Consider the following 18750-nt stretch of genomic DNA (forward strand, 5'->3'; position numbering starts at 1 on the left):
GGCAACAGATGATTAGATAAAGCAAGCAACCAGAATTACAGGTTTCTTGAGTTTGTTTTCATAGGATAACAGCACTGAAGTCCTGGAAACTTAACAAGACCGCTTTGTTCAAAGACAGGCTTATATTATCAGAAAACAGCACATCTGTAACGGATATGAATTGTCAACACGCCTTATCACCCGTAAAGTAAGACGAATATTCTTGAGAAAGCTCTGTTTTAACACACCTGACCGAATCAAATCATTCAACCTTGTTTTAATTTGCAGAATAGTGCTCCTGCATGGATGCAGAGGAAATGAGACATTGCCTTCCTAGCTTTCTTAGACTCCTTTTTGTTAATTAAAAAGATTTCTGTTTTTAAAGCAGGCTCTGGAGTTTCACTCATTAGGCTTATTTAAAAAAAAAAAGGCTCTGTGGAGCTTAGGCTGAATTGGAATTAATTATTAACAGTAAAATAAGGACTACAACAAACAGTTTTCCTACATGAGACCCACAGAGAAAAGGGTCAGGAACTAGAATGATGGTTCTTAAAGTGTGGTCCCCGAACAGCAGCATCCGTGTCAGCTGGGGCTTATTAGAAATTCACCTTCTTGAGCCCCACCTCAAACCTATAGGATCAGAAACGGGTGGGCCCTGGCAGTCTGGATTTAATGAACCTTCCAGATGATTCTCATGCGTACTTAGATTTGAGAGCCTCTGGGCTAGAGAGTGACAGATACTCTTCTGTGAGGGAGGTGACCTTGTCTCCCTCTCTTAGAACAAAAGTCCTTTGAGGGCTAGCATTTGGGGCGGCTTATTGTCTGCTCCATCCAATGCCCAGAACAGCACTTGGCACCCAGTAGTTGCTCAATAAATGTTTAATCAATGTATTTAACAAACAGCACCTGCTGTATGCCAGGCACTAGGCTAAGGACTTTTAAATACCTTAACTCCAGACCTGCTCAAAATGCCCTATGATGTAGGCTGTGTATGGGTTGGGGAGGGGGGCAGTTATTACCTATCCAAGATAGTTAATGGAATATGGCCAAGCCAACCACCCCCTCCTTGGGACCTGAAGGTACCCCCAGCTGCCCATGAGGCAGTGGATAGCGCCAGTTCAGTCCTGAATTCTCCGTGCACTCTTGCCACTTCCCCTTCTCACTTCCTTTGTGCTGACCTCCCTTCCACATTGCTGACCACGAAGAACTTCACTTTCAGGAAAGAGGAGGGTGGTGGTGAAGGCAGGATGGAGGATGAAGCAATTACCTCGATGCCCGCTCCGCCCAATGAGGCAGGACACGCTGAGCACACCGTGCTCTCTTCACTAATGTTCAGCACCCCCATGGGGTTGGCCCTGTCATTGTGGTAGAGGGCATGCTTTTTATAGGTGGGGAAACAGGCTCAGAGAGGTTCAAGTGACTTGCTCAAGGTCACACAGTAAGGAAGTTCTATCTTGCTTCCAACTGCCAGGCTGCATTTCCCCCTCAGAACTTGTCCAAGGTGCATTGATTGAGTGCCCATGGGCTGCTGGGCGGGGCCTGGGGTGCTGGGGATATGGTAACAAACACAACAGGACCTCACAAGAGTGAGGCAGGAAGTAGGGAGGGGAGAAGAGAGAGGAGGAAGCTCAGGGACAGAGGTGGCCAGGAGAGTTTGGAGCTGAAGAGACCAGCACAATACCCTGCCCTCCCCCCACTCCTCCCCTCCCACACTGCCCTTCTCCCTCCTAGTTCCTCCTGCCCCTGGTTCCTCTTTTCCACTAACTCTGGGAGCAGGTCAGCCCACATAAAGCCAGGCCTCCTCCCTGGCGGGGCTGCAGGGGTACAGTGCTCAACATGCCCGCCCAAGTGCAGGCCCTACTGCTGCTGCTGCTGCTGCCACTGCTGCTGCTCACCCCAGCCACAGGTAAGTGGGTGGGGGTCCAGCTGGCCCCCAGGGGTGCCTGGGCCCTTCACAACCCTGACCATGCTCCCCCACCCTGTTACAGGCTCAGACTCTGTACTCTGCTTCGCCCAGTATGAGGAATCTACGGGCAAGTGCAAGGACCTCCTTGGGGGAGGGGTCAGCATGAAAAACTGCTGTCTCAATGCTAACTATGCCTTCCAGAAGCCTGGCAGCAAGCTCTGTATGGCGTGCAGGTCAGGGGGAGCCTGGGGTTTGTGGGAGGCAAAAAGGACTGTATGCGGGGTAACACAGAACTTGGGCTCTTGCCTTCTCTCAGATTCTCCAGCATGGCTCCAAGGCCCTGATCACAGCTGTAGCTCCAGGTCTCTCAGCCTCGGCTCTGTTGACACTTAGGGGCCAGAAAATTATTTGTTGTGGGGGGCTGACCTGTGTAGGGCAGAATGTGTTATCGCATCACTGGCCTCCCACTAGTTATCAGTAGCAATCTGCAGCAACTCAAGTGTCTCCAGACAGGTGAAAGACCCCTCCCTGGTTGAGAACCAAGATGGCTTACACATATTGAGCACTTCTTGTATACCAGAAGCATTGTGGGTGGGTTGCTGCTCGGCTATTTCTGAGGGTAGCTCAAGCCCTCATAAATGGTGATGACAGCTCATAAGGCATGTTCATACTGTATAGACACATTGCAGGAAGGGAAGTGTTTCGGCAATTCTGAGGGCAACTCCAGGCTCAAAATTAAAATGACACTTCACATTCATCGACTACTTCCAGCATCCCAATTCACTGCAGATGTTGGGAGTAGTAGAGGATTTTTGAGAGTAGCTCTAGTTTCTTAATCATAATGCCTGCTGACATATATTGAGCCCTTTCTATATGTCAGACATATTTTCTAACTGCTTACTATATATCCCAGATACACCACCAGATACACTGTGTATATACCAGATACACACAGCTACAGGGATGTGTAGCTTGGGGATTTTTGAAGGCGGCTCTAGGCCCCTAGTTGTCAACAGGTCTCATCTGTTTAGCGTTATGCCATGGTGGGGGTGGGGTTCCTGAGCTCATTGGGATGATGGCTGCTATTTATTAAGCACTTCCTGTTTGCCTGCTACCATGCATAGTTGTGGCCTGGTGGGCTTTTGACAGCAGTTCTGGGCCCCTAGTCCTTATCCTGTTTACTGCATGCCTGGCACTGTCCTTGGGAGACTTCAAAGGGTAACTCCAGATTCCTGATCATGAAGGTAAATGATAAGTGTTCACTGTGTGTTCTCCTCTTCCTGTTCAATCCCCCAACATCACTAAGAGGTAAGTACTCCCATCATTCCATTCTGCATACATTTATCCTGCATTCCCGCCTATGCCTACACACAGTCTGGTCCCATATACTATCCTTGCCAGAATGGGACGTGTGCTTCTCCCTACAGGCTCCCACAGTGGTCACCGTGGTCCGCATGGACCCCCTGCTCAGTGACCTGCACTGAGGGCTCCCAGCTGCGGCACCGGCACTGCATAGGCTGGGATGACCAATGCCTCCCCGAGAAGGTGGAGCCTGGCACCCTCCAGTGGCAGCTACAGGCCTGTGAGGACCAGCCATGCTGTCCTGGTGAGGAGGATCAGCAAGGCGGGCGAGCACTGTCAGTTATCTGGCACTGGGAACAATCAAGGCAAAAGCCCTGAGGTGGGACTGTGCTTGATGTTTGTGAGGTGTCAAGGAGGAGGCCAGTGTGGTTGGAGTAGAGTGATGAGAGGTGAGGTCAGAGGGGGACTGACCCCTGTAGGTCATGGTGAGGATGTCAGCTTCTATTCTGAGTGATGTAGTGATGGCAGAAAAATGTGATCTGATTTGGCTTGTGACAGATCCCTTTTGCTGTTAGGAAGACAAACTGTATGCACTGAGTAGCAAAGCAAAGAGACCAATGTGAAGGCTACTGCAATAGTCCAGATGAGCAATGATGGTAGGCCAAGTATGGCAGAAACTGTGGGGATAGGATAAGCTGATGTGGGGTACATGAGGAAGCCTGGACCCCTGAATAATACTACCACCTCCATCTTGTTCCTTCTTTTCTCTTCCACAGAGATGGGTGGCTGGTCCGATTGGGGACCCTGGACAGCTTGCTCTGTCACCTGCTCTGGAGGGACCCAGATTCGTCGTCGAGCATGTAATCGCCCCACACCCAAGTGTGGGGGCCATTGCACAGGAGAGGCACAAGAGTCAAAGGCCTGTGAAACCAAACAAGTCTGCCCCAGTGAGTGAGGGCAACCACTGGGCAATGATGCGGGCACCCAGGGTGGGTCTGGGGGTTACAGCAGGGAACTTCCATGTTGTGAAAACTTCAATATGCATGACCACACTTGGTATCTCCCCACCCCCACCCCATCACAGCACACGGGGCCTGGGCTGCTTGGGGCCCCTGGGGCCCCTGCTCAGGCACCTGCCAAGGTGGACCCAATGCAGCTGTGGAGAGACGAAGCCGCACATGCTCTGCACCTGAGCCCTCCACACAGCCTCCTGGGAATCCCTGCCCAGGGTCAGCCTATGAGCAGCGGGTCTGCACCAGCCTGCCACCTTGCCCAGGTACTGGGGTATGAGACCTCTGCTCTTAACTTACGTGGAGATTGCTCTGACATTTCAAGAGACAGAGATCTGAGACCATGTGACCATGGAGCTTTTCGTTTGGGAGCAGTCTGCCTCATGGGTCTAGGGGCTGAGTCAGGGAGATTGAGGTGGCCTTTCTCCTCACTTCTATCCTCCCAACAGTGGCTGGTGGCTGGGGGCCATGGGGTGCTGTGAGCCCCTGCCCTGTGACCTGCGGCCTGGGTCAGATCCAGGAACAACGGACATGTGATCACCCTGTACCCCAGCATGGGGGCCCCTTCTGTGTCGGTGATGCCACCCGGACGCACGTCTGCAACACGGCTGTGCACTGCCCTGGTCAGCACCCCAAGATGCCCGATTTCCATGCCTAAGGCGCCCGGCCATCTCTGCTGCCCAATTCCTGCTGTTAATGACTTGTTCCTGCCTCTAATCCCTCCATTCCTGGTCCCAGTGCCTTGATTCCATGTCTGATCCCCCTTTCCCACATCCAATCCTTCCCACTGTCTTCCTCAGCCCCCATTCCTTCCTCTGAACCTCCTCACTGACTCCCTTCTTTGGTGCAAGACCAGCTGCCCCTGTCTCTGCAGTGAATGGACAGTGGGGGCTCTGGGGAGAGTGGAGCAACTGCATCCGCCCAAACATTAAACACATCAGCTGCCAGGAGATCCCAGGCCAGCAGACACGCTCCAGGATCTGCAAGGGCCGCAAATTTGACGGACAACGATGTGTTGGGAAACAGCAGGATATCCGGCACTGCTACAACATCCAGCGCTGCCCCTGTGAGTGCCCCCAGGGACCATGCTGCGAGGGTGGGGCAGCCCGTGCAGGGACAGGGGCTTTCTGACTCTCTGCTGCAGACCCCATGTCCCTGAAGCCTCTCTCTCACAACCCCCGCACCAAGACCTCTAAATCTGACTCAGGAACCTCTCCCCTCTTTGCAGGGAAAGGCTCCTGGTCAGAGTGGAGTACCTGGGGATTGTGCATACCCCCATGTGGACCCAACCCCATCCGCACCCGCCAGCGCCTCTGCCAGGCCACGCTCCCCAAGTTCTCGTGAGTGAGGGGGCAATGTGCCTTGGAGGGGGTTATGATAGTGATATGTCAGGAGATAGGGCAGGAGGGTTGGTCACCACCAAACAGGGCTTCTGTCACTGGGTCCAAGGTGCCTGCCTGGCTGAGTGCCATCTTCCAGTTGTAGGAAGAGGGGAGAAACTAAAGAAGCTGAGAAAGAGGATGTTGAGGGGAGAATCAGTAACATCTGTGCCCTTCAGTCACTACTTCAGTCACTCAGCCATTCTCCCATTCACTCTGTCCTTCTTGTGTCCGTATGCTTTGCTTCCTCAGTTACCCAAGCTTTGATTTGCCCATTCAGTCACTCATGCCTCCATTCACCCTCTCATTCCCTCTGTCACCTGTGCCCCAAGATGCTCTAAGGCCTTTTTGGCAACAGTTGCAAACACACAGAACCCAGATCCCATGGGTTCCCCTAAGGGATCCAGGCCCACTCCACCCTGACAGAAGACATCTGAGGAATGGTTGGCATGTTGGGTCTGGGTCCAGGAAGCTGATTGGGCCTCCCCTGGCAGGAAGGGGTTGGGAAACACTTTCCCACCATCAAAACTGTGTGAGCAGAGTCCTGGACACAGGTAATCAGCTGCCTGAAATGTTTCCAGATGGCCAGGGTGGCCCAGGTGTTGGAGAGGGTTAAAACACTTATCCTTTCCTTATTTCCACGAACATCAAACTACTAGGTTAAGTGGCCTCTTCCCAACTCGTGGAAGGCCTGCCACCTGGTCACCAGGTGTGGGGTTTAGAGTGGGTCTGGAAGAAGAGTTACGGGTGTTGAATGGAGGCACAAAGGACTTGATAGAGGGAGGGAATGAATGGAGAAAGGACTGATTGAGAGAATCGGGATGGGAGTGAATGGAGGAGGGTTTGCCTACTGGAAGAAATAACCCAGGCAAAGACCATTTTGGACGTGGGGCTTAGTCTAAATAAAGTGGAAGAAAGAACTAGAGATTGACCTGGGGGCAGAGATTTGGGCCCAACAACAAGGCTTTGAATGCCAAAGCAAGGCATTTGGATTCTTTCCAGTAGGCAATGGGGAAAGAAATAAAAGGTTTTAAAGGTAAGAGATGGTAGTTCATATCAATAATTACCAATATTTATTGAGCACTTACTGTGTACCAGACATGACTCTGAGCACTTTACTTGAATCAACTCATTTATCCTCAGCCCAGTGAGGAGAGTATTATTATCCCCATTTTTCAGATGAGGAAAACTGAGGCACAGAGGAGATAAATTGCCCAGTATCTCCCAGTTAAAAATATACGTATAAATGTATCCACTCAGTAAGAGTTTGTTGAACCCATTCTTGCCTTCCCTGAGCTTTTCCTCTTCATCCCCACCCCCACTAACGCACCAGGCCCACCGTTACCACAGTCGAAGGTCAGGGTGAGAAGAATGTGACCTTCTGGGGGAAACCGTCGGTACTGTGCGATGTGCTGCAGGGGCAGAAGGTGATGGTGGAGGAGAAACGGCCATGTCTACACGTGCCTCCCTGCAAAGAACCCTGAGGATGAGAATTCTTACATCTCTCTGTTCCACTCTGACCCCCTGACCTCTCAGACTTCAATAAATCAGCCTCTTTCCCAGGAGTGGGGCCATAGCATCTTCTAGGCCAAAGAGCGCAGCACAGGCAAAGTCTCAGTGGCCTGTGGTGGAAAACAGTATTTTCCACTGTGGCCATGGTGTGACAGAAGTGAAGGTGCGTATCCGAATACCCATCCCTGCTGTAGCCTTGATGTCTGTCCCCTTGTCTGTCAGTGCCCCGGGGCACCCAGCACGTCCCTCTGCAGAGCTCTGATTTACGAGCTTTCTGATTGGCTATATGCCTTGCCAGGCACTTTCTGATTGGCTGGCGTGCTTGTTTTCCTTCTCCCTACTAAAGGCTCCCTCAGCTGGCAAATTCCGCGTCAATCCGGCAAAGAGGCGTGGCTGGGGTTGGAGCCCCACAAAGCGAACATCTGCACCCACCCACTCCCAACAGCCCAGCTCCAACACCACAATTAGCGGTGACAAATAGCTCCGCGAGGCGGAGGTGGGGGGGTGGGGGACCGAGGAAGTGCCTATGAGGGGCTCTGAACTGGGACAGTAGCAAAGAGAAGGTATAGTCAGCATCTGCCAGGAGGAGCCCCCAAGACACTCAGACACATTTCTTTAGGATTTGTTCATTCATTCAACACTTATTAGCATCTACTGTATACTAGAGCTAAGTCTGGGCTTCCGGTGAAGGAAGGCTGATAGAGAGGACAGACCAAAATGGGATTCGAACATTTATTTAACATTTATCAGTGCTTACTGTGTACTAACAATAGCGTTGGACATCATGGGAAAGGGGGAAGAAGAGTCAGAGCGATATGTATTTCCCCAGTGAAGGAAGCAAGGATGTGTGCCTGGTAGTGTCTTAAGACTTTCCATAGCATGAATTCATTTAACCCACAACGAACATATGAGGTCAATATTATTATCTGCATTTTACCTAGGAGGGAACAGGCATAGAAATGTAATGGGCTAGACATTTGGGAAACACCATGCCAGGAGCAGAGTTTAGGAGTTTGTCCTGTGAGTGGAGGGGCGCCTCTGTGTGGGAGGCTTCAGATGGGAGGTCTGTGACACCCAGAGTCTGTCAGGCTGCTCACTTCTCTGGGTCAATTTTCCCTTGTGTAAAATGGATCAATTGATGGGTAGGGGTAAAGATGAAATCAATGAATACTAGTTATCGTAAGAGGAATGAGCCTAAGTGAGGGAGTCTGATTGCTACTGCAGGGTATGAGAAAGTTATACGTCTATAAGAAAGTGGAAATTTGGCTGTATGTGTATATTATGAGGCACATATCTTTGTGTATGTGTGATAGGAAGACCTGTAGGGTCTCTGCAAGAATTAAGGATATATCGAGTATGTGTGGAGTGCATGTGAAGTTAACAACTATGTGCACCATAACAATGTGTGAGTTACAAGGGTGTGGGGGTATATGTGTGCACATGCTCATACACACATACACAGGTGGCGTGGATATGTATTGTGAGTTATAAGCATGGGTGCATGTGTGCTCAGTTGTGTCTGACTCTTCGGGACCCCTTGGACTATTGTCCGCCAGGCTCTTCTGTCCATGGGATTCTCCAGGCAAGAATACTGGAGTGGGTTGCCATTTCCTCCTCCAGGGGATCTTCCTGACCCAGGGATCAAACCCATGTCTGCTGCAGCTCCTGCATTGGCAGGCGGATTCTTTACCACTGAGCCACCTGGGAAGCACATAAACGTGGGTACAATACTGATTACAAACATATGTCAAGGGTGTGCATTTCAGAGTCATTGCTCACCAATGCACAGCAAAGAAAAACATTCTTGGAGCCCCTTCTGTATGTTCCTTCCTGCTGGAGAAGATGAAGCTAGTGCAGAGGAGTTGAGACCTCTGCCACAGGGAGTTGAGACACTCCTTGGGGGTGGGGGTGGGAAACTCTTCATTCTTCTACCAAAAATTAATTTCTGGAAAATGAGCTACCTGGAGAAAGGGGATGACATTGAGGGGCATGGTACTATAAACCTGGCAACAGGGCCACTGGGAAGAGGCAGTCTAGAGACAGACTGCTAAGGAGCCCGACTTCTTACTCCTAGAGGATCCAAAAAGGTCTGTAGACCTGCAGCTGCTCCTGTGCCTCAGAGAGGTCACCACAGACCCAGCAGAACTTGTTTGCTTCCATTACTGAGCAAAAACTGGGGAGCATATACTTCACAATGTTGGGAAATACCCAATTTCTGGGCAGTTCCCCATCTGGGGAACACTGGAATGGGGATGCCAAAGGGCATCCATGAGAGAGAGAATGAATGGCCAAAGCAAAGGCCTGCAGATGGACTGAAGCTGGCTGAGATGGAGGAGGGAGCAGAGGCGATGGACAGCAGGAGCCTAAGGGGAGAGGGGACTTCCTGGAGACCTTGGCCAAAAGTGATCCTTGAGAGAGAAAGGCACAGCACTCCCCCACCCCTATCTTTTAGAGTTGGTCAGGTGATTGTTTTTACAGGTGAGGAAGCTGAGTTTTGGAGATGTTAAGTCATTTTCCCAAGAGTATAGTAGAGGGCCAGTTTGAACCCAGGCACTCTGACTCCAGACCTCACACCATGACCTTGTTTGAACATGCCAAATATTTAATAAATGGAGAATGTACAAATGAATAAGTGGATGATTCATTTGAAAGTCCTCCAGGCAGAAAAGACTCCAAATCTGCCTGGGTCTCTGTGTGTCCGTGTGGTGCCTCTGTGTGTGTGTAGGCGTATTCATATGCATGTATGCCCATGAGTATTACCCTGGGCTTGTCAGTATAGATACTTAGATTGGTGTGTTCTATCTCTGTATTTTCTTCAGGAAGAAAAGACTCCAAATCTGCCTACTTCTTGCCATATCTTCTTCCATCTCACTTGGTCCACCATCATCACTCACTATGGCCCACAAGGCCCTGCTCCATCTGGACACTATGGCCCACAAGGCCCTGCTCCATCTGGACCCTGCTAACCTCTCTGACCCCTTCTCCTGCCACAGTCTCCCTCATTCATTCTGCTCCAGCCACACTGACATCCCTTTCCGGCACATTCTTTTTTAAAAAGTATGGATCACAAAGTGAACATGACCCTTTGGGAATGAATTGGAGTTCTTGGATTCCATCTGTAAAATGGAAATCATACTACCCACTCCATAGTTTTATGAGAATTGGGTACAATCAGTGAATTATTATTTTTAAATGAATTTGTGTCTTCACTGTAATCAGGATCCTATAGAAGCTTTCATAGCCCACCCCTGCCTGGACTACAAAGATCATTTGTGCATGTGGTGAACATTATTTGGCACCTACAGCTTGCATACCCTAGAATGGGTCTGCCTCTGCCTGTGGGAAGCTTTCTGGTACAGAGGATGATAGCCTTGGGCACTGACAATGCCAGGTGGATATCATGGTTTCTGACTGTGTCCAGGGCAAAAGGATGGAGGCTTGTTGGCCAAGTGTGTGTGGGGAGAGATGAACACACATCAGGACTAGACTTCAGAGAATGTGTCTGTATGGAGATCTGGGTTTGTCCATGATTGTGGGTGCGTTTTGTCCGGGGGTGCATGCTCATGTGAGTTTCTCTAGGTCTCTGTGTGTCTGTGTGGTGCCTCTGTGTGTGTGTGTGTAGGCGTATTCATGTGCGTGTATGCCCATGAGTATTACCCTGGGCTTGTTTGTGTCAGTATAGATACTTAGATCGGTGTGTTCTATCTCTGTACATGCCTCCGTATGTTTCCCTACTTTTGTGTATTTCTATATGTATCTCCACGTACATGTCATTCCCAGTGTGCCTCCAGGACGCCCCCCAACCCTGGGCAAGAGTACACTCCGCCCAAGTGTCCACCTCCGCCTGTCTGATGCTGTCTACACCACCCGCGCATCCATCTCTCTGCCTATGTGGACGTGGGAAACTGATCTTGCAGAGTACTGCGTGTGACCCTCGGCTCTCGCTGTGAAGGGGTTATTTCTCTACTTTCGAGTTTCCGAGTATAACTCCATTCCCACCCCCCAAATGCCTCCTGTGGTGAATATCAACACTGGAAACCTAGTATCCGCAGAGGGTCCTAGGTGTGGGTGCGAGTGCATGTGAAGACCAGGATGAGACAGGGTGGGAGGCTTGCCTGATGCACCCACCCGACCCTCCGGACAGGCTCCCACCCCGCCCCCATCCCCAAATTGCGCACCCCCAGTCTGAGGCGGGGGAGGGGAGACAGGATGCGGCGTGGCGCTTGCGCACTTATGCCTTCAGCACCGCGGACAGCTCCTTCGCCCCCGCCTGCCGGCGCGCGCCGCCGCCGCCCCGGCACTGAAGGCGCGCTGACGTCACTCGCCGCTCCTCCGCAAACTCCCCTTCGCAGTAGCCTTGGTCGCGTCCGCGCCGCCGCCGGCCCAGCCGGACTGCACCACACGGGGCGCGAAATAGGGGGTCACGGGCGCGACCAACCGCGCTGCGGCGGCGGCGGCGACTCAGCGCTGCCTCAGTCTGCAGCGGGCAGCGGAAGAGACGTGTCGTGCCTGAGAGCGCAGCGGTGCTCCTGGGCCGATCGCGGTCCGCCCCCGCGGCTCCTGACCAGACTGCTCCTAAGACCCCCTGCCCCGCTCTGCAGCCATGAACTACCTACGGCGCCGCCTGTCGGACAGCAACTTCATGGCCAATCTGCCAAATGGGTACATGACAGACCTGCAGCGCCCGCAGCCGCCCCCACCGCCGCCCGCTGCCCCTAGTCCCGGGGCCACTACCGGTCCTGCGACCGCCACTGGCGAGAGGGCCTCTTCGGCCGCCCCCGTGGCCTCTCCAGCTGCCCCTAGCCCCGGGTCCTCGGGGGGCGGTGGCTTCTTCTCGTCGCTGTCCAATGCGGTCAAGCAGACCACAGCGGCCGCGGCCGCCACCTTCAGCGAGCAGGTGGGCGGCGGCTCTGGGGGCGCAGGCCGTGGGGGCGCCGCCGCCAGGGTGCTGCTGGTAATCGACGAGCCCCACACCGACTGGTAAGCCACTGCTGGGGACGTGCCCCCGCGGTTCTGGGTCCCCAGATCATCCCATGATGAGCAATTATTGAGCGCCGCTTGTTTGCCCTCTGTCTGCCCCCCTTGCCCAAACCCTCTTCCTTTAAATTATTATACGAAGCGCTTCCTGTGTGCCCCACCCTTGCTTTCCCGCTGCCCTCACCCAGGCCTTCTTGATCCATACAGGGAGCAGTTATCGGGCGCCTGCTGTGTGCCTCCATTCCACAAACCTGACTTCAGTATATCCTGTGAGCATTCAAGAGTCTGATGTGCCCTGCACCCCGCAACCCGTGCCCCAAAGGTCTTGTCCTCTAATGGATCTTGTGAGCATTTATCAAGTACCGGCAGTGTGCCTCAGTGGGGAGCCCTTCCTCAAGGCGTTTGGCTTACATGAATTCTGTGAACATTTGTTGGGAGCTTGATAGGTGTTCTGTCCTCCTCAGTCCTTGCCCTAAGGCCTTCTCTGATCTCGTGAGCATGTATCCAGAGTGCACTATGTGCCCCACCCCAGCCCTCACCTCAAAAACCTTTTAAACTATTCACTGAACATTGAGTGCCTGCTGTGTATCCCACCCCAGCTTCTTGCCAAAAGCGTTGCCTTTAATGGATCCTATGAGTTTTTATTGAATTCCTTCTGTGTGCCCCAATTCAGTCCCCCTAAGGGCTTAATTCTCCAAAGGATCTAAGAAGCATTTATTAAGGGCCTGGTGTATGCCCCATCCCCAAGCCCTTTCCTCAAACATATTTTCCTTAAATGAGTTCTATGAGCATTTTTAAACCTACTGTGTGAGGCTTATCTTCACACTGTCTGCTCTAAATCCTTTTCCTACAGCAGAAGGATCTAGAAGGCATTCATTTGAGTGCCTCCCCTACCGCCTATTCTCAACTACTTCTTCAACAATCTTTCCTTTGGTGGACCCACCAAGACTTTACTAACTGCCTGATCTAAAGGTGTGAGCCTTCTCTAAAGACTCTTTCCTTCAGTGTATTCAGCAAGCATTTATTGAGTGCCCACTGTTTACGTCACCCCAGACCCTTTCCCCAATGCCTTTTCCTCCAGTGGCTTCAGTCTGTATATATTGAGCACCATCTGCATGACTCAACCTCAGACCTTCTCCATAAAGACCTTTGCCTCCAATTAATACAGTGATCATATATCTGCACTTACTGTGTAGAACATTTCAATCTGTCTTTCCAAATACCTCTTTAAAAAATCACTCCTGGAGCATTTGTGGAGTACCCACTGTGTGCCGATTCTGTGCCTTCTTCATAAAAGCCTTTCTTCCCAAGGATGGAGAATCAAGCTCACATAAATCAAGTTACTGTATCCCCATTTCTCTTCCCCCAAAGACTTTTCCTCCAATGGATCCGGTGATGATATGCTCTTCCATAGCCTCCCCCCCCCGCCCACCGCCCACCGCCACCAATCTTCCCCAAAGACATTTTCTTTTAATGGATGCAGTGAGCATTTGGTCACTGTCTGCCAGGTGCTTGATTCTAGATCACCTTCCCCCAAAGGCATTTTCCTCCAGCAGCTCCTGTGAGCATTTGTGTAGTGCTTCCTGGGTGCTCTATATTCACACCTCCTCCCCAAAGTGCTTTTCTTCCAGTGGGTGCATGAGCACATTTGCAGTACCTGTTGTGTGTAGGAAGTAGATTCCCCTTCTTTACTCTTAGGATAACCTGTGCCAGTCATACAACATTTCCACAGAGTCCTTTCCTTCGATAAATCTAGAACCAAATTTAGAAGAGTTACCCTTTTCTCACTCTCTTCAGTCTCCCTAGGATTTCCTCTCCCAATCTTAAGACCCCGAAGGGCTTTTTTTTCTATTTAAGCCAATAAACACTTAACTGAGGACTTACTACATAAGAGACATTCTCAACTTCCCCTTTCCAAGCTTGGAAGTTCCTGTCCTTGTCTCAAGAGCTCTCTCTCCAGGGGTCCCCTTCAGCCTAAATATATTGAGTACCAGCTCTTTACTGGTTAATTACCTCTCCTCTGCCAGGAGCCCTTACCCAGCAGGCTTTCTCTCTATTCAGAGCCATTTGTTCATTCTACAGACAGTTGTTGCATACTTTCCATGTGTTAAACTATGGGAGGCATTTATTATGCACTACATTAGGAAGAAGCCTCCCTCAGTTTCTTTTCCTTCTAATCCCAACCACTAGTTGGATTCTTCATACCTTCTCCTCTACTCAGCCCCAACAATCTTTTAATGAGCACTTATTCTATACTCTGAGAACCCATAGTCAGTGCCTCTTCTCCCCCTCCTGTAGCCCTAATTCCTCCTTCAACAATCTACATCCTGCCTTTCACATGACACAATCTCAAAAACTCACGATGTGTACCTACTGCATTCTGGCTAGGAACCCTCTCCCATGTAGTAGCCATCTTCCCCACTGCCCTTTCCCCCCAAGTAATCCAAAAAGGATTTATCACTCTCTTACTGTGTTCTGCTCAAACAACAACATTCCTATCCCTGCAGCAGACTCCTCCACTCTTTTCTCCTTCAGTCCATAAAGCATTTATTGAACACGTGTTTCAATTCCTTCACCAACACCCACTCGCACAGATGCCATCTTCCTGGCTAAATTTGCTCTATTGAAGTCAACAAACCTTATTGAAGCCCTTGCTGTACATTGGGGGCTTCCCAGGTGGCGCTAGTGGTAAAGAATCTGCTTGCCAATGCAGGAGATGCAATAGATGCGATTCTGATCCCTGGTTTGGAAAGATCCACTGGAATATTTTAGTAACCACCCTCCTTTCGACTTACCTTCTTCACTCCAACCCTCCAGGCAGGTTGCTGCTGCCTTTTCCTTCATTCCATTACACATATATTATCTACAGACCACTGACAAGACCCTTCGCCTTTCCATAATCACAACTCCTGTATTTTCTACTTTTTCTTCTAATTTGTCTAGCAAGCACTTACTGAGCACCTGCTGAATTCTGTGAACTATTCTTCCCTTCCACTTCTGTATCCCAAAAACCTTCCTTTATCCCAGCAGTTGCTTCAGTCTTTTCTTCCAGTCGACCTAGCAACTATTTATTTAGTGCCTGGTATAGATGGAGTGGGATGGGTAAAGGGAGAGAGCCTGTGTACACCAGGTTTAGTGCGAGGAACAGAGACTCTGCATCACCAGCTTGCAGACATTCAGAACCACACAAGCTTAGGGATTTCAGCCTGGAATAAAAGGAATCATACAAATTCTGTAATGGGGTTGTACACCTAAGTACAGTTTGGTGCCTTCCCCACCAAACCTCACCCCTCTCCTTCCTTCCTGGGTCTTGAGTCCTGTGTGCTTTAAAGCTGAAAACTCAGAATTGAGACTCATCACCTCTTTTTACAGATCATTTAATCCAGTGTTTTTCCAGCTGTAGGTCACCTCTTGGCTTGTGACCAGTGTTTCATTTTTTTCATGAAATGAAAATAAAACTATGATAAATTATAATATTGATACATGAAAATAAAAAATGAGAGTACATTGTACATAGTAAGTGGAATTATTATTTAGTGAAACTTACTCCAATAAGAAATATAATCATTAATGTGTACCATACATATTATATGTATTATTACATATTATATGTAATATGTATTACATATGTATTAATGTAATATGTATTAATACGTATTATATGTATCTGTAATATATTTGTTATACAATGGGTTTATAATACCACATACATATATATGTGTATGTTTCTTTTCATGAAATGAATGTTTCTTTTCATGAAATAGAATAGGAAATATGACCCCATTGTACATATTAAAGGTAATTATTTACTGAAACTTTCATTCTACTATATGCATATTTATATACATTCTAGATACTGCAACACATAATATATAACATGCAATATGTTATATAAGACATCCTATATTAAATTTTCTGTATATGTGTCTTATATAATATATATTATATATATATAGAACATTCTTACTGTGGCTTCTTTTCTTAGACTTCCCTGGATGCAGACCCTGAGACTCTGAGATTTGTGTGCAGATTGATCGGGGAGAGCTCTTGGGAACAACACGTGTTGCAGAGGAGGAGTGGGGGAAGCAGGACTTGGCAGATGGAAAGGTTGAGCAGCTGTGATGCTGTGCAACAATTGCTCCAGCCGATCATCTGGGGAGCTCTGGAGATGGGATGACCCTTCAGAGTTGTCCCAATTGAGATGGGATGGCCAGGCTTTTGTAGTCCTGCATTAGTCAGTGACTACAGGTTGCCCTCTGGGAGGAGGCATAATCTTGCAGAAGGTGAGTCCCTGCTGTAGGGGGCAGTTCCCAATGATGGACAGCACTGTGAGCCTTCAGCAGCAGATATTCCCGGAAGCTGGAGGACAGTTACGACAAGAAGGAGGGGCTTGAAGATCTGAGTAGAGCACATAGGCAACCCCCAGGACTTCTCAGATTCACTTGCTTTTCAGAAGTAAGTTCATTCCATCTGGGAACAGCATTTCTAGGATTCTAATTGGTCTTGTTTTCTGGGGTGCACTTGAAAGACCACAGTTAGTGGGACAAACTACAGCCTCCACTGTAGTTTGATAAATGTGGCATAAATAAATGATACATTGTTTCCTTCCTGTATTACACAATCTAGATTCCCCTTACCCTCAGCTAGCACCTCTCTTGGTCACAGTGGCTTACCTGGTGAGTGATCCATTCCCTCATCCTTGAGGGATCCCTGAGCTCCTGGTCCCCATCTGCTCAGGCTATGACTGCTGTACTTGTCCATTTGCCTTCAGTGTTGAACAAGAATACCAACAAAATGTCAAAGCAGACAGCCTGAGGGTCAGATATATTCCTCCCTGCCCCCATTGTTTAATGGCAGCCCTATCAACTCCTGGACTTCCCTGGTGGCTCAGTGGTAAAGAATCCACCTGCTAATGTAGGAGACTTGGGTTTGATCCCTGGGTCGGGAAGATCCCCTCGAGAAGGAAATGGCAACCCACACCAATACTCTTGCCTGGGAAATCCCATGGACAGAGGAACCTGGTGGGCTACAGTCTATGGGGTTGCAAAGAGTCAGGCACGGCTTAGCAACTAAACAACAGCAACTATCTCCTTCTGATGACCAGGGTCTATGGACCTGCTGAGACAGACTCATCTTCTTATCCATTGGCTTGTGAAACCTGAAGTGTCCAGGTAACAGTCAAAGCTTAGAATGTAATGCTGTGTCCCCTGGTAGCAGTGTTCCCCCTTGGAGAATCAGGACCTTTAACCTTGCAGAGCCCTAAGGAAAAAGGAAACACACATTCCAAAAGTGGATCCAGGGATTGATGGTAAGCTAGGCCACTCCTGCTTTCACCTCTGAGTTCCCAAACCAGTGTATTCTACCTGTAAGGAACACAGCCCAAACAATGTTCATTGATTTAGGGTGTATACTGTGTTTTGGAGGATGGTACCCCACATCTTGCACAGTGTCACCTCCAAGCTGAAATCTTAGCTGTGGATATACCAATTTGTTCCATCACTCTGTCTGACTAGCAGCTTCTGCATGGTGTGGTATAGAATGTCATCAGTATAAAATGTCAGTTGATTATACCTCCTTTGCTGTAAAGTGTGTCCTTCAGCTTGTTTCACTGTTGTGTGGAATGCCATACTGGTGGATCAAATATTATGTAAGCCCTTGGACAGTGATGCTGGCTAAGGTCTGGTAGTCAGGAAAAGCAAACTCATATATAGAATATTCCAGTCAAAATGAATCATTACTCTTTCCAGAGTAGAAGGCCCAGTGTAGTCAGCTCACCACAGAGTGGCTGGTTGCCTTCCTAAGGGATGGTGCTGTGTTGGGGACCCAATATTGGTCTCTGATGCTGGCAGGTTGGACATTCAGCAATGATGCCATAGGCCCCACACTCAGCCTCCATCTCTGTTACCCTTGCCACTTCATATGTGTGCCCATCTGCCAGTGCTGGGGCAGCTGATTCTAGAAACTGGCTGACATCATTTGGCTGAGTCATTCTACCTACCTGGTTGCTTAGTGCCACTTTCAGGGTGGATGCTATCTGGTGGGTGTTAACACACAATACAAAGATCTTCACTCCATTTCATCTCCAATCCCATTTGTCCACCCATATTTCGGTGTCCCAGACCTCCTTTTCCTGATCTTCCAATATTGTTCCTTCAGGGCCTCTGCCTAATCAGCCAAGCCATTTACCACTGCCCATCAGTGAATATGTATTTGAATCTTGGGTTGCTTCTCTTTCCCAACAGAATAGATGACCAGGTGCACAGACAAAAGCTCTGCCCCTTGAGAGTTTTGCCACTGTTTTTCAAGGCCACTCTGAAAGGGGCCATAGGATCACTCCTGTTCATTTTTGTCTATTCCACCCACATAGCAAGCCAACCCATTTGTGAACCAAGCTTAAGATTTTTCTCCCTTCATCTGCTGGTTCTAAGGAGTTCTCTTAGTGAGCTGAGGGAGGCACTAACACAACAGTGTGGATGACACAGGCATCCGGGTTACTTGCTCAGACAGCTTGCTTGGTCCTATCTGGGATCGATCCTGGCTGCTGGGCCTGACTTCATTACTTGGTGGGCCTGGTGCGACCCAGCTCATAACAGGCACCAGGATACGTGGTTCCTTGGTACCCTGTGGTCAAGCATTCTGTCTCACCCAGGGCCAGTACTGTACCAGGATTTGTTTCTCAAAAGCT

General features: G+C 49.6%; 3 protein-coding genes across 4 annotated transcripts in view; 2 read left to right on the top strand and 1 right to left on the bottom strand.

Moving 5' to 3' along the window:
* Positions 1–18750, bottom strand: part of ZNF81 (zinc finger protein 81) — a 746478-nt gene that overhangs the window by 478897 nt on the left and 248831 nt on the right. The window lies entirely within an intron of this gene.
* Positions 1764–7141, top strand: CFP (complement factor properdin). Its single transcript, XM_004022127.5, has 9 exons — positions 1764–1885; positions 1968–2118; positions 3313–3491; positions 3964–4134; positions 4272–4463; positions 4647–4820; positions 5072–5263; positions 5426–5537; positions 6910–7141. Exons 1-9 carry the CDS (start codon positions 1816–1818, stop codon positions 7058–7060), a joined length of 1392 nt encoding a protein of 463 aa, XP_004022176.2. The 5' UTR covers positions 1764–1815; the 3' UTR covers positions 7061–7141.
* SYN1 (synapsin I) overlaps positions 11563–18750 on the top strand; it is a 54180-nt gene continuing 46992 nt past the window's right edge. For both annotated transcript variants that reach the window (XM_015104911.3, XM_015104912.4), the window contains exon 1: positions 11563–12068. In XM_015104911.3, the coding sequence (XP_014960397.2) occupies positions 11692–12068 (377 nt within the window). In that variant the 5' untranslated portion in view covers positions 11563–11691. The remainder of the gene's footprint in view (positions 12069–18750) is intronic.

The sequence above is a fragment of the Ovis aries genome, chromosome X, assembly GCF_016772045.2.
Source record: "Ovis aries strain OAR_USU_Benz2616 breed Rambouillet chromosome X, ARS-UI_Ramb_v3.0, whole genome shotgun sequence".
In the NCBI taxonomy this organism is placed as follows: domain Eukaryota; kingdom Metazoa; phylum Chordata; class Mammalia; order Artiodactyla; family Bovidae; genus Ovis; species Ovis aries.

Coding starts and splice junctions, on each gene's coding strand:
- CFP (XM_004022127.5), top strand. CDS start 1,816: ATGCCCGCCCAAGTGCAGGCCCTACTGCTGCTGCTGCTGCTGCCACTG. Junction 4,135..4,271: donor AACCAAACAAGTCTGCCCCA/GTGAGTGAGGGC, acceptor ACCCCATCACAG/CACACGGGGCCTGGGCTGCT. Junction 4,821..5,071: donor CACGGCTGTGCACTGCCCTG/GTCAGCACCCCA, acceptor CTGTCTCTGCAG/TGAATGGACAGTGGGGGCTC.